Here is a 23,359-nt window from a genome sequence, read left to right on the forward strand (position 1 = left end):
GGAAGTGAATGAGGGCAGAATTTTGCAGAGTGAATATAATAATAATAATAATTTATTGATACCCTGCCCATCTGGCTGAGTTTCTCCAGCCACTCTGGGAGGCTCCGAATCAAGTGTTAAAAACAATACAGCATTAAATATTAAAACTTCCCTAAACAGGGCTGCCTTCAGATGTCTTTTAAAGATAAGATAGCTGCTTATTTCCTTCACATCTGGTAGGAGAACATTCCACAGGATGGGCGCCACTACCGAGAAGGCCCTCTGAACTGTATGCACGCATTGGCTGAGCAACTGAGATAGGTCACAACAGAACTCAACTTTAATCATCATGTGTGAAAGTTTTGATTCCCCTCACATAAGTGCTGTTGCAGGTGGCCCTTCATATACCTTATTATGCACGTGCTGGTTTCTGCAGATGTGTGGCTGTAGGCTCGTTCATCTGCTAACCTCTTCAGCTGGTTTCCATGTGCAAACTGTGCAAACTATCCTCCTATCTTTCAATAACATCCTATATTCCCAACGTCTGAGAGGAAATGACCACAGCATGTTGGAAAGGCTGACCCTATGTTAATCACCAAGAAGCGCCAAATATTAATCAGTGCTCATGACCTTATGCTTATCACACCAGCTGTCAAAAGATTTCTCAAGCCAATTTACCCTCCTCCTAGCTCGCTGGTGGAAGTCTTTTACAGCAAAGAAGATGTAAATATGTGTGTTTTGTTAATATAAAATGTGCTTTTATTCCTTGCCTACAATAGATGAACTAGAAAGCTTCTTTCTTTCTCTTTCTTTCTTTCTTTCTTTCTTAGATTGCAGTTGTTTTCATTTTCTAATATTACTTTCACCACCTTGAGAGATGGCAAAAAGAATATCACAGAAACTCAAAATGAACAGGGCAAGAGAAGGGTGTGGGTGGGGTGAGCAGAGTTTTTTTTGGGGGGGCGGGGGTTGTGCAGACCTCATGCACACACAAAAAAGGAATTCTGGAATTCTGGAATTCTGGCTAGGAGTTCCATTTCTAGGAAGCGCCAAAGGACTGCTGGATCTCTTCTAGGCAACAAACGGGTGAGTCAACACATTCAGAACAAGATGTTGTATCGACTCGCCTCCGCAGTCTATACAGCATCATGGTGGACCCAGACTAACGATGCATTAGCAAGCAAAAGATTATGATGTCACCACAAACATCAAAAAAATTACAATTTCCAAAACATTCAGCCAAAAGAGGGGAAGGGGGGAAAAAACAACAAAGTTTAAAGGAACAAATGGGCCGTTTTCTTTAAAATGCAATCAATAAGAAAAAGCTTACAAGTCTGTCATCAGTGGCTAGTTCTTCTATAACCCCCCAAAAGGCGTTAACAAATATAAGGGTAAAAGCATGAAGAGCTGTTTGATAGCGTTTGTCATATAGCTGGCAGTTCGGGTTTTTGTTTTGTTTTGTTTCGTTTTGCTGCTGATTCCCAAGTGACTCCAATCATAATTACACACACCCCTAAGATTCAGCTTTTTTTTTTGCTTCTGTCTTTGTATCCTCCTCTCATATATTGCTTGCTTAATAGGGAAAAGTCAAGGATGAGGCTGCGGGGGATGAAAGAGAAATAATTCGATGAAGGTTGCAGCAAATGGCATAAGGATACAATCCCTTCCTGGAAAGAGGATTTTGTGGCGCACCATTTCTCCCATAATGCATCCTACTGACCATATATCCACTAGAACAGCAGAGACAAGGAAATGAAGAGAGAAAGGGAGGGGGGAAGGCAAAGTTAACTAAGACATTTTGGCTCCTACAGGAGGGGAAAAAGAGCAGATTGATCAGAGAAAGCACAGATTTATGCACCTTCCACCGAACAATTTTTTAAAACACACACACACACACACAAAGATGTCATAAACAGAAGAAGCATTAATACCCAGCAAACATTAATTTTATCAGTTTTATTCCACTTTTTCAAAATGTGTATATATATGCAAAAATCCTGACCTTTTCCTGTTTAAATTGTCCCAAGATAATGATCCCCGGATAATGCTCTTCAGGGCTGCAACCGTATACATATTTACTAGGGAGTAATGCAAGGCCCATGGAACTCAACAGGGCTTACACTTGTGTAGATATGCATAGGATTGCACCCTACAGATTGCGCCATGTATCCCCTGTCACTTTTAATTGCTCCTGTGCAAGCTAGCCCATTTGTGTGGTCACAGGCCAGAGCAGCGCGTTAAATCAAGGCTGCTCTCATTTGACAAGACCAAGTGGGGAAAGTTGCATGCGTTTGCTTCTCGCTTCTGTTGTCACAGGAGAAAATGCCAGGTTCTAGAACAAAGTAGGCAAATCTGGGCAGAAGGGAAAGGATGGCACCTAATTATTCCAAGTTAGATCTAGTTCAGGGATTGGGAACCTGCGTTCCCTCCAGGTGTTGCTGGACTACAACTCCTATCATGCCTGACCATTGGCCACACTGCCGGGGACCATCTAGAGAGCCACAACTCCCCGCCCCTGGCCTAAGTCATACCAAATGCATCCAGGAGGCTTTGGTCACGGACGTTAGGGCTGCCATATTGTGAGTGAAAAAGGAAACCGGCTCTGAAGGCAGACGGATGCCCATCTTCCCTCGCTCGCAAGTTTTCTTTGGGCATGTTCATACATGATTTCTCCCAGAAGCAACATCCACATTGCACATTGCACTTAAAACACACACAAAACGTTTTATTTGAAGCTCTATAGCTGAGCTCCAAGTCTATAATGGATTCAATGTGAGCTTCACAGCAGTATATGCAGGAGGGGAACACAGGCGACAAAGGTGGAAGGATCAGGAAAACCTGCAGTGGCCACGTTGCCAGATTTACTAGTATGTATGTATGTATGTATGTATGTATGTATACCCTGCCCATCTGGCTGAGCCTCCCCAGCCACTCTGGGCGGCTTCCGATTGAGTGTTAAAAACAGTACAGAATTAAATATTAAAAACTTCCCTAAACAGGGCTCCCTTCAGATGTCTTTTAAAGATAAGATAGCTGCTTATTTCCTTCACATCTGATGGGAGGGCATTCCACAGGGTGGGCACCACTACCGAGAAGGCCCTCTGTCTGATTCCCTGTAACCTCACTTCTCACAATGAGGGAACCGCCAGGCAGTGTACAGGTCTGTATAGCAGCCTTCGCCACTGGGGCAGATGGGAGCTGTAGTCCAACAACATCTGGAGGGCACCATCTGGTTGCAGTCTGGCAACTTTAGTAGCACGGGGTCCCAACATGAGGATGGGGCAGCCACACCCCTCCGGTACCAAATATTCAGAGGCCCAGCAGTTATAGCTGGCGATAACCGGTTGATCTATCCAAGGTCTCATTTACACCATACATTTAAGGTGCAATGATACCACTTTAAATGTCCATGGATTCCCCCAGAGAATTCTGGGAGCTGTAGTTTGTTAAGGGTGCTGAGAGTTTCTAGGAGACTCCCCTCTCCCAGAGCTAAAATTCCTAGAGTTCTCAGTGAAGAGGGATAGATTGTTAAACCAATCTGGGAATTGTAGCTCTTGGAGGGGAATAAGGGTCCCCTAATGACTCTCTATAGGGACGCAGGTGGAGCTGTGGGTTAAACCACAGAGCCTAGGACTTGCTGATCAGAAGGTCAGCGGTTCAAATCCCCACGACGGGGTGAGCTCCCGTTGCTCGGTCCCTGCTCCTGCCAACCTAGCAGTTTGAAAGCACATCAAAGTGCAAGTAGATAAATAGGTACCGCTCCGGCGGGAAGGTAAACGGTGTTTCCGTGCGCTGCTCTGGTTCGCCAGAAGCGGCTTAGTCATGCTGGCCAAATGACCCGGAAGCTGTACGCCAGCTCCCTCGGCCATTAAAGCAAGATGAGCGCCACAGCCCCAGAGTCGGTCACGACTGGACCTAATGGTCAGGGGTCCCTTTACCTTTGCCTTAATGACTCTCACTTAACAAACCACTACTCCCACAATTCTTTGGGGAAAGCCGTGACTCTTAAAAGTGTGTTAAATGTATGGTGTGAACATGGCCCAACAGTGTTCACTTTTTCTGTCCCACCTTCTTTTTCTCTCTCCTTTTAACAGAAACAAAAACGAACACCAGTCGAGTCATTTCTTTTGACAGAGGTGAAATGCTTCGTTTTGGGGTGGGGGGGAGGGAAGGGGTGGTACTGGGTGCACAGGGCAGCAAAAGCATGCCTGAAACACTGGAGTCGCTCTCACTTTTAAAGGGGGCGGCAACAGGGCAATTTGGGGACTTTGGGAACAGAGTGCATCAAAACGGTGGGGAAATATAGCATCCATAAAGTCAGGTGCCAAGAGAAAATGAAAGCATGGAACTGGCCTTAAACAGGCAAGATTGCATGGGTGGAGAGAGATTAAGTCCAAATGTACCCAAATATCTACCTCCCAGAATTTGTGCTGAATAGTCAAACAGAGAGAAAAGCTGAAAATTAAGTGCTCTCTCTTTACAGATACCGTATTTTTCGCCCTATAAGATGCACCAGCCCATAAGACGCACCCAGTTTTTGGAGGAGGGAAACAAGAAAAAAAATATTCTGAATCTCAGAAGCCAGAACAACAAGTGGGATCGCTCTGCAGCAAAAGCAGCGAACCCTCTTGCTGTTCTGGCTTCTGGGATAGCTGTGTAGCCTGCATTCACTCCATAAGACGCACACACATTTCCCCTTACTTTTTAGGAGGGAAAAAGTGAGTCTTGTAGAGCAAAAAATGCGGTACTGAACTGCACTATGGACTTCTGCAGATTCAAAAATTAGATGTCACAAAGAGTCGGACACAACTAAACAACAACAAACAGCCAAATCATAATAGGCACTAGTCCACAGTTTCCCAAACTTGAGTCTTCAGCTGTTGTTGGACTACAACTCCCATCAACCCTAGCTAGCAGGACCAGTGGTAGTTGTAATCCAAAAACAGCTGGAGACCCAATTGGAAAACCCTGTGCTAGTCAAAAGCTTTTCCCCTCTCGGCTTGGCTTCTATTGCTAGTTAAATGCATGTAACTGGATTGCTCATCCTATGATAACCAATTCTGCCATTTGCTCAGGTAATTAGAATTATTGGGAGAATACCATAACTGCCCTGATTGTGTGATTCCTTGAGGGAACTGCCAAGTCCGTCAGTTCAATGAAAAAAAATGGACACGTGGCTCTAACTCAAGTTTCCTCAACCTCGTCCCTCCAGATGTTTTTGGCCTACAACTCCCATGATCCCTAGCTAGCAGGACCAGTGGTCAGGGATGCTGGGAACTGTAGTCTCAAAACATCTGGAGGACCGAGGTTGAGGAAGCCTGATCTAACTCCGCCCATCAAAGGCTACTCATGCAGAGCACCTTGAGCTCACCTGAGGACAGAGCTCTGGATCAAAGACAACATCTAAGCTCAGCTTAGCTTTTCTGGAGGTTGCTATAGCAATCTTGATTAAGAAGGTTTCAAAAGCATTTACCCCTTCATTATTACTACAGCAAGGAAACCTTCACTTTAAGCTGATAACTAGTACTAGAATCTGGCTTTTAAACTGAAAAACACAAGGTGTGCTGGAAATGCAGCCCAATCGTTACCAAATTTAAATAACAAAGAAATCAGGCTGAAATAGCTATCTAATTGCCAGCTTGCAGATTGCAGTCAAATGTTAGTTAAAGCGCTGCAGTATGCTAATTAGATTCCACAAATTAAAAATGGAACAATCTGGAAGTTCCCTGTTACATTTAACATCAAAAGGGAACCTTTGTTTTCAGATTACTTGGGAAAGATTACTTGGGCAGCAAAAACAGAGGAATGGATTTATCTCCATGGTGTTACTTGCTCATCCTGCTGCAAAATTGGCCGCCTAATATTTATGAAGCACGGATTTAATACTGTACTACCGAAAGGGCTTTTTTTTAAAGCACACAAATAAATGATGGTTGATGTGACAAGATTATTGAGCACAACAAAATAATATTCACCCCCCCTCCCCACCTAGAAGGTCAGTTTGATCAGAATTATTCCTTTGCTATGGGGCTGTTGGGTTATTGTTTTTATTTCTATTATGTATTTTGTGGTTTTATATCTTGATTTTATTCTGTGAATCACCCTGAGACTTCTGGGAATAGGGCAGTATATAAATTCAATAAACAAAATAAAATAAAAAGAGCACCCCACATCTAGATTACTGCATTGTAATAGTGCTGTACCCTCCCTTGGAAATTTGAGATTGTGTTTTCAGGACCCACAACTAGGTTTTGTTGAACCCTTTTTAATACTGAATTTCAATTTGTTGTCAACCACCCTGGGACCTGCGGCTTAAGGGTAAATAATATCATCATCATAATCAGGGCTTCTTTTTTTTCAGCTGGAACTTACGGCACCTATCAGCTGGGCCCCAGAAGAAGTAGGGGGAAGAGACCTGACCAGCCTCAGCAAAGCTCCTCTACATCTCTGGCTCACGAGGAGACCCTCCCCAGAGCCTAAAGGGGATATCCTCTAGGGCAGTGATTCTCAACCTGTGGGTCCCCAGATGTTGTTGGACTACAACTCCCATCATCCCTGAGCTCTGGCCTTGCTAGCTAGGGGTGATGGGCGTTGTAGTTCTGCAACATCTGGGGACCCACAGGTTGAGAAAGGCTGCTCTAGGGCTCTGGAGAGGTGCACGTGAGCTGGAGGTGCAGCGGTAGCTTGCTGAGGCTCTTAGGCCTTCCAGCTAACATGCAGGAAAGCTGCACCTCAACTGCTCCAGCTCTCATGGAGCCTGGCAGGATCCGTTGCGGGACTGCTGCCACCACCGCCACCTTCACACGGGCAGGCCACCTCTTCCTCCCTGGGGAAGAAGTAAGCACTGACTCTCTAAGGCAGGTGCAGACAACTCTGGCTCATATAATCACCGAGCTTGTCAGTGACGCTCATTGCCTTTTGATGAAAACTGTTTCCCCTTGTTATTTGGTGGAGAGTCTGTAGCAGCCTCAGCTAGGTGAAAATGAAAAAATAGCAGCAACCAATAGAGGTGTTAATTTTGTGCCATCCCAAGTCCTTAAAGGCTTCTTCTATGAGCTAGACCCTGGATTCCCAATAGATAAGGTTTATGGGATTGTTCCAGAACATAAATATTTTCATATGTTTTTATCCAAAGTAATAATGCCAAGGCCATCCACCCCTTGGATAAGCTGAGTTATATTTGAAGCAGCCTTGCATTCCTGTCTAGAGGTGAGTTGTGATGTTAAAAATAGGTATGTTTCCAAAGCTTCTTAAAGCCCCAGATATGGGATACTTGGGCGAATGTGTCCCCTGCCCCCGCAAGGTGGCATAAAACATTTTAAAGAAAGAAAATGTTTGTCTACTGCCTTCATGTGGTTGAGGTATCAGCCCCTACCCTCAAGCTTACCTTGAAAATAAACTTCCAAAACTACTTTGGATTAGTGCTGATGTGCACAGGGAAGGAGAAGTTGATCGTACTGGCTTAAATCTTAACTAAGATGCCTTTGGCACTCAAAAGTCTGCTGTTGCAGGTTGGGGACTGTCCAGTACAGTAGAAAAAGTGGTGCAAAGAGAAATGGAAGAAAAAATGGGATTGCCTTGCCCTCAATCCGGAGACTCCATTGGACCCCACTAGATCCATGAATGGAAATGGGATCCTCATAACAGAGGGTGCTGGTTGTGTGCGGGACCCAAGAGCTCACCTGATAGGGTTAAAATGGGGGGGAGGAGCTAGAAGTCCTGGCCATTCCCCTGGGATCACACCAGGCGATTTTAGCCAATAGCCAGTGGGTGGCGTGATCCCAGGGGCTTTAAAAACAGCAGTGCGATGCAAGGAGGGGCACTTGCTTTGCACTGTTGAACACCCGCCCACCCTCCCTAGTTTAGTTGGAGTTGCTTGGTCTTGCTTTGGTTTTGGTCCCCTGTTTTGGAACAGGGGCTGGGTAGGAATTTTTTCCATTTGGCAGATTGGCTTTAGCCATTTGGTTTTCGCCTACCCCTTAGCAAATCGTCACAACTTGTAAGGTGGTGGTTAGGCATTGGCTCAGTTGGATTGTGGGGAGGGGAGGTGCGGCCATCACCTGCCCCTCCAGGAACTGGGTATTCCGTTAAAGGAATCTGGGGGCCTCGTCCGAAGACCGCTGGAGGGGCTAGGGCCATGCCAGGACAAAAGGAACACCGGGGTGAGCTGGTTGGTCCTCATCGACCTAGTTCCCTCGTTTGGTTTACCCCATTTGACGATCGTCCTGAGAGGTGGAGCCAGTTATAGTGGGGAGTCAATGCCTAAGCCAATACTGCTCACGTGATTGTATTTCAATAAAGTTGAGGCCAAAATTGTTGCCCCAAAATTTAAACTAATATAAGTGTCCATGTGTATTTATTTTGGGGGTGGGTCTTGGGGCCTCGAGACACAAGGAGTCCTGCCATTGGCAGAGGACAAATTGGGATCCAAGCCATTGCCTACTATTTGCTATAGAACCCTGCCTAGAGCTAGATTCTTGTCTCCTTGCCTTGTTGATTTTGTGATACCAATGTTTTCTCCTTTGCAACCAGAATAACTATAACACTTAGAGAACCTACCTATTTGCAGTGCCGTGGGCAGCAAATAAAATGATGTGAATACATGCAATCTAATACTCCTAGGATGGAGATAATTTGATTTAAGTTTTTGTTGTTGTTGTTGCAATCATAATTTTGTTACCGTTTCTCTGTGTTTTGATTTTATAATACGATTTCTCAGCCACAGGGCTGGAGTTGTTCACCCGTTTTTATTAGTTTTATGGCAACCCATGGTTTTATGCACCAAAATTGAACTGAAACGAATATAGGTCTGAGTTCCTTTGTTTTAAAGGATGTGCATTCCTAGGGAAACAATTTATTAAAATGGACCGTATTTGGAATTGAGGAAAGCTGGAAATATTTGGGTCACACCCATCGCCTGCCCAAAGAGCTTTTTAATATTTTAATTCCCAGTGTGGTCTGTTTAAATTCCCTCCTTATAAAACATGCCTCCAATGAGACAGACTGGATGCAATGAGATACAGCGTCGTATCCGATTTGGGTGTTTCTTAACTTCAGTAATATCTGCATCATCCTCTATGTTGCTTTAGTGCCTATAATAATCAGGTGGACAACCCTAGGATTGTCAGTGTCTCAACCAGCCATTGTAGTAGGTGATCGTGTTGTTCGTTTCATGCTGGTGAAAAGTTTCACCAGGTGATATCTGTGCAATAAGGTTTTGTTAAAGGTACTTGAGCTGCCCAGGTCATTCCTTCCCATCCAGTGGGCACTCCCAGCTTTGCTCCATCCCATATGCTCACATCACATGTATATCCTACCATTCTCCTTGTAGCCCATTCCCAAGATGACCTCCGGTGCTCTGTAATAACGTGTGACCACATAAGGAGTCATCATGAAGCTAGTGCCTGCGGTCCTGGCCAGCCCAAAATCCAGGATCTTCAATGTGCAGTCAGATTTTACCACAATATTACTTGGTTTTAAATCCTGAAAGAGATGAAGGAGCAGGGGGAGAACAGGAAGGATGAGTTCTACCTACAAGACTCAGTAGGTGCTTTATATCACGAATGCCACAATGGCGCGGCTGTCCCTGTTCTGTGGAACAGTATTTCCATGAAGATAAAACAGGCACTCACTATCTACACTTTACAGAAACAACTGAGGACATTTTTTTTGTTCCAAAAGCCTGGATGAATTGGTCTCTGACATGGCTGCTGCGTACTCGGTATTGTTTTCAGCTGTTTTTATTGCATTCTGTACATTGCCTTAAGACGCACGTGGAAGTCGATTTGTTAAACAATTGTATCTGCTTTGGAGGTGCTGCAGGGCTGAGAGAGATGAATGATCCAGGAGGGGGCAAAGGGGTACAGTATGTGATGATGATGATGATGATGATGATGATCTACTACTACTACTACTACTACTACTAATTATTATTATTTATTATTTATTATTTATACCCCGCCCATCTGGCCACTCTGGGTGGCTTCCAACCAAATATTAAAATACAATAGTCCTTCAGAGATTAAAAGCTTCCCTAAACAGGGCTGCCTTCAGATGCCTTCAGAGGCTGGTCACCCAAAGAGACAAGAGAGGTGGTGTTTGCTATAAAAACAGCACTGCTCCCAAGGTCCCTAGGTATGGGTATAATAGTATAACAGAAGCTAAAAATGGGCATGCTCCAAATAACAGAGATTTTTCTTTCTTTCCCGTAGAAGGACATTTGTCCTTTTTTTGGTGGTGGTGAGGGGGTGAGATGGATGCCTGGCTTACCCTGTGAATGATTCCTGCAGAGTGAAGGTGCTTGATGCCGCAAAGCATTTGGTAGAGCAGGTAAGACATTCGCTCGTGGTCCAGCTCCATCTGAATCACCTGGCACAAGTTGGCATCCATCAGCTCCATTACTAAATACCTAAAGAGGAGAACAGAGACACATAATAATCAGCACTCATCATGGATCAGATACAGGAGGCATAGGGAAACTCAGCCCTCCAGATGTTTTGGGACTACAACGCCCATCATCCCTAGCTCCATCATCCCTGTACATCGGGGAGGGCTGTGTGGAGAGAGTCTCTTCCTTTAAATTCCTAGGAGTTTATCTCAGTGAAGACCTTACTTGGAAAATCAATACAACCCAGGTGGTTAAGAAAGCCCAACAGAGGCTCCATCTCCTCAGAGTATTGCGAAAGAACAATGTCAATCAACATTTGATGATCTCCTTCTACCGGTCCACAATAGAAAGTGTCCTTTCAAACTGCATCACGGTGTGGTATGCTGGTTTGACATCAGCTGATAGGAAGTGCCTACAGAGGGTGGTGAATACAGCACAAGATATTATGGGCTGTCCTGTGAATCCGCTGGATGAAATAGCGGAAGAACATTGCCTCCAGAGAGTGAGGAAAATTCTCAGGGATGATTCACACCCTGGCCGGCACTTTCTTGATCTCCTGCTCTCAGGCAGAAGATACAGAAGCATGATTAGTCACACCAACAGGGTAAAGAACAGCTTCTATCCATGGGCTGTTAGGCTGCTGAATGAAAAGATAACAACAGGGCAACTGACTTTCGGGTTTGGTGGGTGTGAGTCAGTAAATGAGGGGAATTAAGACTAAGAGAGCTGAGTGGGGGGTGCTTGTGTAATCTCACTGTATACAAGTTGTACAAGTGACAATAAAGTATTTCAATTTCAATAACAGGACCAGTGGTCAGGGATGATGGGATCTGTAGTCTTAAAATGTCTAGAGGGCCGAGTTTGCCCATGCCTGAGATACAGCAATGCTCTCGTATCTGATGTGTCCAACAGAATTCATTTTGCTGGACCCCGCCCCCAAAAAATCGTAGAATTGTGATGCAGCTGAGAGTAGGGAGTGGGTGAGATATCACTGAATGACATATTTAATGTAAGCATCCTTTTTATCTCTCACCAGCATCATTTCATTCTTCAGTAACTAATGTGGTAAGGGGCATGCATTCTGCATGTTGACCGCAGCCTTGCACACTCTTGTCAGCAGGCCTCTCTTTCTCCTGCCCCTCCTGAAGACCACTTTGTGTGATGGCTGTGCTCTGCCTTCATATTTGGGGGCAGCAAAGCTTCTGAAGACCAGTTTCTAGAAACCGCGGGTGGGGAGAATGCCCTTGAGCTAAGGTTCTGCTTCTGGTTTGCCACTGTGTGAACAGGAAGCTGGACTATATGTGCCATTGGCTCCTCTTCTGTTCTAAGGAGGTCACCACGCAGTGTATCAGACCAGAATTCAGTACAGTCTTCTCTGACCTTCATGTGAGGTCAATCACATGAATTGCTGCCGGCAATCCTTTTGATTGCAGATGCCAGAGATCGCGGGGTGTGTGTTCTGCCACTGAGCTTTGTCTCCATCCAAAACAAAGGCTTTTCCTGGACCACCCTAGCTCCAGCTTAGCCGTTCCTCTTTCACTATGTCTTTTATTTGCTTATCCTCAGCTCCTTATTAGGAGTGTCTGACCCATCCTCCATCTTGCCTGCCTGTTGTAAATTGCCAGCCTTGCAGAGAGGGACTGCATATTGCACTGATTGCACTGCAGACAGTCAAGAAACCTTCAATAAATAATTGCATAGGGGGAGTTGATGGATAATTATTATGCAGATACAACAAAACGAAATAAAAACAGTGCTGGCTTGTCATGCCAACACTGGAAATCCTGGAATGGGATTGGCTAGGAAATTCTAAACTTTGCTGGACCTTTCATTTACATCCCAGTGGTAGCTGCTACTAGATATGGGGAAAACCTCATAGTGCCTCACATTAGCTTGGAAATTATTCAAAATGCTCCCCCCCCCCCATCAAATATCCCATTGTAAAATTTCTTAGCCAATTTGAAAGACTTTGGAGGATTACTCACCCATTTCTGCTGCTCTCTCTCATCCCCCAAATCCATCCCCTGCCATCCCCCAAACAACTCCTCTTTCCTCACAGGGAACTGGATGGTGGAAAGAAGAGTAGAAGGAGCATAGAGAGAGTTTTCTTCTCCATCTTCTGCCCTCCATTGCCTCACCACACTGAGTAACAGTGTGCCAAGTCACAAGGGATTATGGGAGATTTAGTTTTCCCAGGGGCTTCTGCAATTGCCAAGGGCATCGCAGAAGAGAGTTTTAAAAACACTGACATATCACAGTGTGAAGAGAAAAGTTGGTTCCCCTGCCAAGATTTTGCCCTTGCGTTATAGGACACAAACTGTGTATAATGCATAGTGAAGGAATTTTTTAAGGGGGAGGGGGCAGAACGAGGAGAGTTTGGCCAACTAGAAACACTTCTGATTACCTTAAATATTATTCAGGTCAGGTTCTCCTTACATGCCAAGCCACGGTGGACAATACTCAGTGGAAATACTAGCAATTCTCTGCTTTGCCCCCAGGTAAATAATTTTTACAGAGTCATAGGTTATCGGAAAATAAATATGGAAGAGGGAGGAAATGTTTCGCCTCCTTCCTTTAAAAAACCCCACAAAAATAACACAAGGAGATGATTTCAGAGTGTTTTGCGCACCTTTCAGAAGCCTGCACACCTCAGGGAGTTCTGAGGTAACAGGCGCTGCCTGAGAAAGCTATCAACACAAAGGAATCAAAAGGAGCTGCTTAGAGCCGTTCTGATTTCTTTGCATGTCTGAACATGTTCAGACCTTCCTCACGACCACAACCCCACAACCTGCATTTTCTCAAGCACCTCCGTTACTATACTTTCCATTTCTGCACTTCTAAATCAAGGTGCCCCTTCATGGATCACTGCCTTGCCGTGGCGAAGGGGCTTGAAGAACTCAGAGAAGCTATGAACTATGCCGAGCAGGGCACCCAAGATGAACAGGTCATAGTGGAGAGTTTGGACCAAACGTGATCCACCTGGAGCAGGAACCGGCAAGCCACTCCAGCATCCCTGCCAAGAAAACTCCATGGACAAAGACAACAGGCATATAAAAGATATGACGCTGGAAGATGAGCCCCTCAGGTCGGAAGGCGTCCAACATGCTACTGGGGAAGAGCGGAGAACAAGTACAAGTAGATCCAGAGCTGATGAAGCGGCTGGGCCAAAGCCGAAAGGACGCTCAGTTGCGGATATGCATGGAAGCGAAAGGAAAGTCCAATGCTGTAAAGAAAAATATTGCATAGGAACCTGGAATGTAAGAACCATGAACCTGGGTAAGTTGGATGTGGTCAAAAATGAGATGGCAAGAATAAACATTGACATCCTGGGCATCAGTGAACTAAAATGGACAGGAATGGGCGAATTCAGTTCGGATGACTATCATATCTACTACTGTGGGCAAGAAACCCGTAAAAGAAATGGAGTGGCCCTCATAGTCAACAAAAGAGTGGTGAAAGCTGTACTGGGATGCAATCTCAAAAATGATAGAATGATCTCGATACGAATCCAAGGCAGACCTTTTAACATAACAATAATCCAAGTTTATGCACCAACTACTGGTGCTGAAGAAACTGAAATTGACCAATTCTATGAAGACTTACAACACCTTATAGAAGTGACACCAAAGAAGGATGTTCTTCTCATTATAGGGGATTGGAATGCTAAAGTAGGGAATCAAGAGATAAAAGGAACAACTGGCAAATTTGGTCTTGGAATTCAAAACGAAGCAGGGCAAAGGCTAATAGAGTTCTGTCAAGAGAACAAGCTGGTCATCACAAACACTCTTTTCCAACAACACAAGAGACGACTCTACACATGGACATCACCAGATGGGCAGCATCGAAATCAGATTGATTATATTCTCTGCAGCCAAAGATGGAGAAGCTCTATACAGTCAGCAAAAACAAGACCTGGAGCTGACTGTGGCTCAGATCATCAGCTTCTTATAGCAAAATTCAAGCTTAAACTGAAGAAAGTAGGAAAAACCACTGGGCCGGTAAGATACAATCTAAACCAAATCCCTTATGAATACACAGTGGAAGTGAGGAACAGGTTTAAGGATTTAGAATTCCTGGACAGAGTGCCTGAAGAACTATGGATGGAGGCTTGAAACATTATACAGGAGGCAGCAACGAAAACCATCCCAATGAAAAGGAAATGCAAGAAAGCAAAGTGGCTGTCCAACGAGGCCTTACAAATAGCGGGGGAGAGAAGGCAAGCAAAATGCGAGGGAGATAGAGAAAGATACAGGAAATTGAATGCAGAATTCCAAAAAATAGCAAGGAGAGACAAGAAGGCCTTCTTAAATGAGCAATGCAAAGAAATAGAGGAAAACAACAGAATGGGAAGAACCAGAGATCTGTTCAAGAAAATTGGAGATATGAAAGGAACATTTCGTTCAAAGATTACCATAATAAAGGACAAAAGTGGTAAGGACCTAACGGAAGCAGAAGACATCAAGAAGAGGTGGCAAGAATACACAGAAGGATTATACCAGAAAGATATGGATGTCTCATACACCCCAGGTAGTGTGGTTGCTGACCTTGAGCCAGACATCCTGGAGAGTGAAGTCAAATGGGCCTTAGAAAGCATTGCAAATAACAAGGCCAGTGGAAGTGATGGTATTCCAGCTGAACTATTTAAAATTTTAAAAGATGATGCTGTTAAGGTGCTACACTCAATATGCCAGCAAGTTTGGAAAACTCAGCAGTGGCCAGAAGATTGGAGAAGGTCAGTCTACATCCCAATCCCAAAGAAGGGCAGTGCTAAAGAATGCTCCAACTACCGCACAATTGCACTCATTTCACACGCTAGCAAGGTTATGCTTAAAATTCTTCAAGGAAGGCTCAAGCAGTATGTGGACCGAGAACTCCCAGAAGTGCAAGCTGGATTTAGAAGAGGCAGGGGAACCAGAGACCAAATTGCAAACATGCGCTGGATTATGGAGAAAGCTAGAGAGTTCCAGAAAGACATCTACTTCTGCTTCATTGACTATGCAAAAGCCTTTGACTGTGTCGACCACAGCAAACTATGGCAAGTTCTTAAAGAAATGGGAGTGCCTGATCACCTCATCTGTCTCCTGAGAAATCTCTATGTGGGACAAGAAGCTACAGTTAGAACTGGATATGGAACAACTGATTGGTTCAAAATTGGGAAAGGAGTACGACAAGGCTGTATTTTGTCTCCCTGCTTATTTAACTTATATGCAGAATTCATCATGCGAAAGGCTGGGCTGGATGAATCCCTAGCCGGAATTAAGATTGCTGGAAGAAATATCAACAACCTCAGATATGCAGATGACACAACCTTGATGGCAGAAAGTGAGGAGGAATTAAAAAACCTTTTATTGAGGGTGAAAGAGGAGAGCACAAAATATGGTCTGAAGCTCAACATCAAAAAAACGAAGATCATGGCCACTGGTCCCATCACCTCCTGGCAAATAGAAGGGGAGGAAATGGAGGCAGTGAGAAATTTTACTTTCTTGGGCTCCATGATCACTGCAGATGGTGACAGCAGCCACGAAATTAAGAGACGCCTGCTTCTTGGGAGAAAAGCAATGGCAAACCTAGATAGCATTTTAAAAAGTAGAGACATCACCTTGCCAACAAAGGTCCGTATAGTAAAAGCTATGGTTTTCCCAGTAGTGATGTATGGAAGTGAGAGCTGGACCATAAAGAAGGCTGATCGCCGAAGAATTGACGCTTTTGAATTATGGTGCTGGAGGAGACTCTTGAGAGTCCCATGGACTGCAAGAAGATCAAACGCATCCATTCTTAAGGAAATCAGCCCTGAGTGCTCACTGGAAGGACAGATCGTGAAGCTGAGGCTCCAATACTTTGGCCACCTCATGAGAAGAGAAGACTCCCTGGAAAAGACCCTGATGTTGGGAAAGATGGAGGGCACAAGGAGAAGGGGACGACAGAGGACGAGATGGTTAGACAGTGTTCTCGAAGCTACAAACATGAATCTGACCAAGCTGCGGGTGGCAGTGGAAGACAGAAGTGCCTGGCGTGCTCGGGTCCATGGGGTCACGAAGAGTCGGACACAACTGAACGACTAAACAACAACAACAAATCAAGGTGGGAAGTGCTTTCTGACATACCTAAAAGCAGTAGGCAGATAGTCGTGAGTTTTCTGATCTTGACTTTTTCCGATTCTTTTTTCTTTTTAATCATTTGCACGTTTTTTTCAAAACACATCATTTCATTTTATTACTTCCATAATATAAAACCAGCATACATAATTGCTGGTCATTTGCTTCTTCTTTTCTCCCCTGCTCCTCTTGTAGGTACAAAATACAGGAATGACACAAAGAAATGGGAAAAAAGGTTGGTCCCATCAGATCACAGCCTTATGGTGTGCTGGACATGAGGCAATTTCTGAGGAGAAGGAGCACTTTCTGTTCAGCTTTTCCTGAGTTTTAGTTGCGCCCCCAAGGCACCCGAGCCACAAAGTTCTCAGGAGAACAATAAACCACACTGACAGTGAATATTTGGTTTATGGGTTCAAATAGGCCACAACTTTATTGGTTACAGATGTGAGCGGTTTGGCTTAGGCATTGGGGTGAAGCCAGGCTATATCTTGACTCCTGGCAGGGAGTCCATGGAAGGGTAAACCACTGACGGGGGTGCCCTACAACTTACATCAGATAGTGGCACCCCAATTCCCGTAGGGCTGCGACGCCCAGGCTTCGGACTGTATTCACACCCCAGATGCCTATAAAAGGATACCCTTACCAAGGAGGGGCAGGCGAGGCAACAACCTCCCCTCCAGCCAAATTAAAGCTTAAAGGTAAAGGTAAAGGGACCCCTGACCATTAGGTCCAGTCGTGGCCGACTCTGGGGTTGCGGTGCTCATCTCGCTTTACTGGCCGAGGGAGCCGGCGTACAGTTTCCGGGTCATGTGGCCAGCATTACTAAGCCACTTCTGGTGAACAAGAGCAGCGCACGGAAATGCCGTTTACCTTCCCGCCAGAGTGGTACCTATTTATCTACTTGCACTTTGGCGTGCTTTCGAACTGCTAGGTTGGCAGGAGTAGGGACTGAGCAACGGGAGCTCACCCTGTCGCAGGGATTCGAACCGCCGACCTTCTGATCGGCAAGTCCTGGGCTCTGTGCTTTAACCCACAGCGCTACCCACGTCCCAAATGAAGATTTACCCAATACCAAAGAGGCAAGGAAGAGGGAGCCAGCTGGCCACGCCGAGTTTAAATGGCCCGCGGCCATACCTGCTTTGCCAGCTGATTGGCTGGGGCTGCCTCGCAACGCCGCTGACGCAGCCGGCAATGACATGGGGGGAGGTAGCGTACCTCTCCCTACCCCCACGCTGGAAGACTATGAGGCTCGGCTGCCCATGCTCAGCATCGCCCTCAGATATAGAGGAGAGCAGATTGTTCACCAGAGAGTACAATGCCCATTTCTCCCTCAATCCTCTCCCCCTCCCGCAAACGGCAAAGATTTAGGTTTTGCTTTTGTCCACGTTACTTACACATCCTGGAACTCCTCCAGAGATTTCTGTGGTGTGAAGACATTTAATAAACTGATAATCTGAAAAGCAGGGAGGGAGAGAAGGAGAGAGCGGGAAAGAATGATAATAAAACATTAGCAGTTGATCAGATTATGACAGATTGCTCTACTGAAATTGCTCTTTAAAACTGTTCAGTTTACACCAATCCATCTTGCTACAAGTGTGCATATATATATATATATATCAACAACAACAACCCACAAGCAGCAGATCACGAAGGCATATGTTGCAAAGAAAGACATTGTTTTGAGATGACCGTGATTGCCTGCGTTTGATTCAGACAAAAGTGGAGCAAATTCTCCCTTTAAAGTGGGAGTTCACAGCTGAATGTTCAGCCTCGCTGGAAACAAACATGTAGAATTTGCTAAGCCACGAGGCGTCAGTGGTATATTAATGATGCTTGCCAGGGAAGGACAGACAGGTGTTGAGGCTTCAGAGAAACAACAACTTATATATTAAAAGCAAATGGTTTCTTTGTTTTTGCTTTTTTAGGAGTGCAGGATGTTACTGTGATCCACTGCTACTAATAATTTCTGCTACTGCTGCCACTATTAGGCTGCACTTAAAAGCTGCTATTGTCTCTCCCTTTAGTTAGTGCCTACTGCAAGGCTGAAGGATGTACCCCAGCCCAACTAAATGTATTCTGCACCAGCCCTTTAGAGATGCAGCTGTCAAAATGAAGCTGATCATTGGCAGTGCTAGAGGTTGGGAATAACTTTGAATTAATACAGGATATGCTTCAAATACATCCATCTGCGTTCTTGCTTTGCTCTGTCAAACGGCTGGTGGAAACTGCTCTGATCTGGCCTAGTACACAGGCGTAAACTCATGGAGCTCATAGGCATTTTTAAAAATGCTACAATATGTCTATTTTGCAATATATTTCATGAATGCTTTATCTTCTGCCCTCTCATTGGTGGACAGCTACCTGTTAGGATATAGTTTCGTTCCACCTTAAAAAGAACAGGCATGACTGTTGTGTGTCACATGCCTGTTTACATTCCAGCACAGCTTGCTGGGAACTTCCATTTGTATATTGCTTTTGCTATACTGCTGTTGTGCTTGGACACAAAGGGAAGCAGACATGTTTTTCCTTTGTCCTGCTGCTGAATAAATGCTGTAAATATGCTTACACATGTCTCTGTCCACTACTTCTGCTGCAAAGAGTTTCATCCCTCTCGCATTATGGGTTCCTACTGCTCTCTTGTCCTAACTTTACCTAGAAAATTGAGTTTTTATTTCATTCCTTCATCTCCCCATCTGCAGCACTACCCCTCTTCCTACATTGCAAGGGGGACTGGAGTAGATGCCTTCCAACTCTACGATTCTTTCCAGCTTTGTTCCTTTCTCTTTTCAAGATTACTGAATAATCCATTGCTGCCAAGGATCCTGGAGCTACGAGGTCCCCCTGCCTCCTGGCTAAGTTCAATAAGACAATAGGTGTTAGGGCATAGGTGGAACCCATTTTTTATTCAACCAGAGGGCCATGTAGTAGTGAGCGTGGCAAAAGTCGGTGTGGCCAGACACACCTCACACTCTCCATCCTGGTGAGAAAGTGGAATTATCCTAGTTCAAGGTCACATTCCAGCCTGGCAAAAATGATGAGAGGAGGGTACAGAGCAAAGATGGGCCTTAGCACAGTTCTGAGGCCTGAGCAGAGAGGCCAGGAGAGAGACGTTGGGGCCTCAGACCTGCAGTTCCTCACCACTTTACAGTGGACGCTTGGGTTGTGAACATGATCCATGCGGGATGCATGTTCGCAACCCACGTCTGCGCATGTGCAGGTTGCGATTCAGCACTACTGTGCATGCGCAATGCATGATTTAGCGTTTCTGTGCATGCGCAACCATCAAAACCCAGAAGTAACCCGTTCCAGTACTTCCGGGTTTCGGCGGTCCGTAACCCGAAAAAACGCAACCTGAAGCGGCTGTAACCCAAGGTATGACTGTATGTAGGGAATCTGTTTCCCAGGCTTCCCAGTGGGAAGCTGAGCATACATGGAAGGAAGTTCAAAACCACCATTTCAAATGACTATTGCCAATGTGAACCAAATTATCTGCAGCTGTGACATATATATTTGATTCACTGCAAATGTTAGCCTCTTAGGCACTCTGTGGTAATTACAAGTGAAGGGGGAAATGCGGACTTAAGCATCTGAAATGTGTAACATTTGAAAGCACATTATTAAAACGTTAATTGAAAGAACAAACTGGCAGCATCTGAGCCTGGAAGATGAGAGAGCATCTTTGACGGCCCTTCAGACAAGGTAGCACATTGCTACCCTCTGAATCTTCTGATCTCTGTTTGCTCTTGATTTCTCCCTGAACTGGACTACCCAACTGACCCAGGTCACATTCACACCATATATTTAAAGCACTGTGATTCCACTTTAAACAGTCATGGCTTCCCCTAAAGAATTCTGGGAACTGAAGTTCTTTGAAGGGTGCTGAGAGTTTTTAGCAGACCTCTAGTCCCCTCGCAGAGCTACGGTTCCCGCTCTGAGGAGTTTCTGACATTTCCTGTTTGGCAGCTTCTAAAATGATGAAGTCTGAAGAATTCAGAACTGAGGTTCATTTTCAAAACCTAAATTTTAAATTTTGTATTTGGGATTTAAATGGGAAATGTGCATTTTATTTTAACGTTAATTTCTACCCCGCCACAACTAAAAGCACCTCATGCTTTGCTACACTGAGAATAGCTGCATGAACCAATCTTGTACGAAAATGTCTTGTGGAGGGAGGGGGAAGAGAGATGGTCTGATCTGTGCTGGAAGAGAACCGTGCCCTTCAGCATTTGGCGAGGAGGCTACGAAAAGGAAAGGGTACGAAAGAAAGGGATAAAACTAAAAATAAAAAAATCCACTTAAAAGAGAACACAAGGTTCATTCCTCTACTGCTTTACCCCATGTCATTGAGTTCCGACCTTGACCTTAATCCTGATGCTATTCACATAAGCACAAATGTTATCCAGTATTAGCATATACCAGTTATGTCGCTGTGGACGGGATAATAAGCACACAATTGATCTATTGCTGCACAAGAGAATGGAAACTGAATTGGTTTTCCACTCTTCTCCACAGGACTTTCATGGGATTTAAATAGGAGGAGATCTCCATAGTGACAGCATAATCAAATATGCTGATCCGAGGCTCAGAGACTCAACTCTCTTTTGCCAGCAAATAGTGAGCGCAGCTAAACTTTTGCCCTTTCCCTGACACCTACTTTTGGGAAGGGAATAATCCAGCTCTGATCACACCCACACCTCCCAAATTCATGCAGACGCTGCACAACTATCAATGGCGGAATTCCCTGGAACAACAAGCAAAACATAATCTTGTTTTTAAATTAACCAGGGCATAACATTCTCTCTCTCTCTCTCTCTCTCTCTCTCTCTCTCTCGGTTTGCAGTGTCAAATGTTCATTGTTCTCAATCCCAACACCGAAAGAAAAACTCACATTTTTGTGATTCACACACTTCATGAGGACTAGCTCCCTGTAAGCTCGCTTCGCATGTGTCTGATTTTGAAACGGCCTGCTGAGCTTCTTAATGGCCACATTTCTGTCGAGAACAGCATCATATGCAGCACTGGAAAAATGAAAAGGACAAGAATACAACTATTACATCATTAAGTTCATTGCTAGTGTTAATTTGTTTCAAAGATTCTTCTTTTGTTTCAGTTGAAGTATGCATTTCTTAAATGGCCCTTATCTCTTTCCAGCAATCTTTAAGCTTTAGCGTAATAAATATTAAGGAATGCAGCTAATCAGAGTCAAGCACAAGCATCATTGTTCACAGAAGCTGCAGTCAACAGTTGATTTCAGTGGTCACACTAGTTAAGCCTGAGTAGTTGTGATTTACTTCACAAGAAGGTAAAGGCATCATGACCAGCCACCACGATTCTGAGTAGAAGCAGAGCAGTGTCTTCTCAGTGGTGGCTCCTCTTCTGTCAAACTTCCTTTCAAGAGGAACCCACTCGATCCAGTTCTTTGACTCAGCTAGAATACATTTTTTAAAAAACAAATCTGCCATGCCTTTTAAGCTATTGACCTCTGTGTGCATGTTTTCTGTTCTCTCCTGCTACTTTTAATATGCCACTTGTTCTTGTTTTACTTTTAATATTATTTTATTGTGCTAATTGTTTTAACTTTCCTTTAGGCTGCTTAGGGTGGTGCAAGTAAAAGGTGGTTCATAAAGGGAAAGGAGGAATAAACTTTATTGGTATAGCATCTGAGAATATTTCTCCTTGATGGTCCTTTAGCCCCAGATCTAGCTACTTTTAATTTATCTGCTCCTAAATTCAGTCTCGCCGGAGAGCTTATCTGCTTTTGCATGCCGTTTCTGGAAGTACACAAGAGTCACAGCTTAGTTTAACAAAACTGGGAGGCTGTTTCTACCTGCTCCAAGTCACAATTGCTTCATGTCTTTGATTTTTTTTTTTTTTTTTTTTTTTTTGCAAAGCAATATAATGCAATAATAATAGAGGCTTTTACCTACTCCGCAGAAGCACGGTTGGGATTAATTGAATAATGTGTCTCCCCCCTTCATTGCAGATTCCATCATGATGAAAAGAGCATGCCAGCTATGCTTAATAATTAATTTGCACCAGGAGGGAGGGGGAAATGAGTGAATAAGGCACCTTTAAAATAAAAATTCAACAAGCCTGACAGCTCTGTTTGCTAGAAACAGGGGTGGTAAACCTTTTCTGCCTGGCCAGCCAGATCCCAACATCCCTAACCCTCTGTGGGCCATTTTGACAGGTGGGTAGGACTTGCTTTTGGTGCTGACAGCAAGCCCCTGCCCTCTTCGACTGCCCTAAGGAACTCACGTTAAGTTTCTGGTTGCTCCTCCGCGGCTACATCAGATATGGGGCAGGTGGTGTGGTTTGAGGAGAAAGCTCTCAATCTGGTACTTATGTCAGGTCTAATTGGGGGAGCGGGCAATGATTCCCTAAAGGTAAAGGTAAAGGGACCCCTGACCATTAGGTCCAGTCGTGACCGACTCTGGGGTTGCGGCGCTCATCTCGCTCAGCTGGCGTATAGCTTCCTGGTCATGTGGCCAGCATGACTAAGCTGCTTCTGGCGAACCAGAGCAGCGCATGGAAACGCCGTTTACCTTCCCGCCGGAGCGGTACCTATTTATCTACTTGCACTTTGATGTGCTTTTGAACTGCTAGGTGGGCAGGAGCAGGGACCGAGCAACGGGAGCTCACCCCGTCACGGGGATTTGAACCACCGACCTTCTGATTGGCAAGTCCTAGGCTCTGTTGTTTAGCCCACAGCGCCACCCGCCCCTGCTTAAAAAGAAGCTGATTATTGTGTGTTTGTGTCTGAGAAAGATTAGGTCCCCCCCCCCCAATAAGTTTATTCAGATCCTCCCTGCAGATAATCTATGTACCATTTTCATTCAAATTCCTACAAATTTGTGGAGGATGAGGCTATCAATAGCTCCCTGCCATGCTGGCTTGG

General features: G+C 44.8%; 1 protein-coding gene across 9 annotated transcripts in view; it reads right to left on the minus strand.

Moving 5' to 3' along the window:
• MAPK10 (mitogen-activated protein kinase 10) overlaps positions 1-23,359 on the minus strand; it is a 238,741-nt gene that overhangs the window by 46,499 nt on the left and 168,883 nt on the right. For 8 of the 9 annotated variants that reach the window (XM_083398500.1, XM_083398497.1, XM_083398496.1 and 5 more), the window contains 5 exons: positions 21,350-21,479; positions 17,856-17,914; positions 10,249-10,387; positions 9,297-9,462; positions 1,638-1,709 (listed from right to left, as the gene is read on the minus strand). In XM_083398500.1, the coding sequence (XP_083254626.1) occupies positions 1,638-1,709; positions 9,297-9,462; positions 10,249-10,387; positions 17,856-17,914; positions 21,350-21,479 (566 nt within the window). The remainder of the gene's footprint in view (positions 1-1,637; positions 1,710-9,296; positions 9,463-10,248; positions 10,388-17,855; positions 17,915-21,349; positions 21,480-23,359) is intronic. The other variant, XM_083398499.1, reaches the window with a different exon arrangement.

This window comes from Podarcis tiliguerta, assembly GCF_965153285.1.
Source record: "Podarcis tiliguerta genome assembly, chromosome: 9".
NCBI classification, from domain to species: domain Eukaryota; kingdom Metazoa; phylum Chordata; class Lepidosauria; order Squamata; family Lacertidae; genus Podarcis; species Podarcis tiliguerta.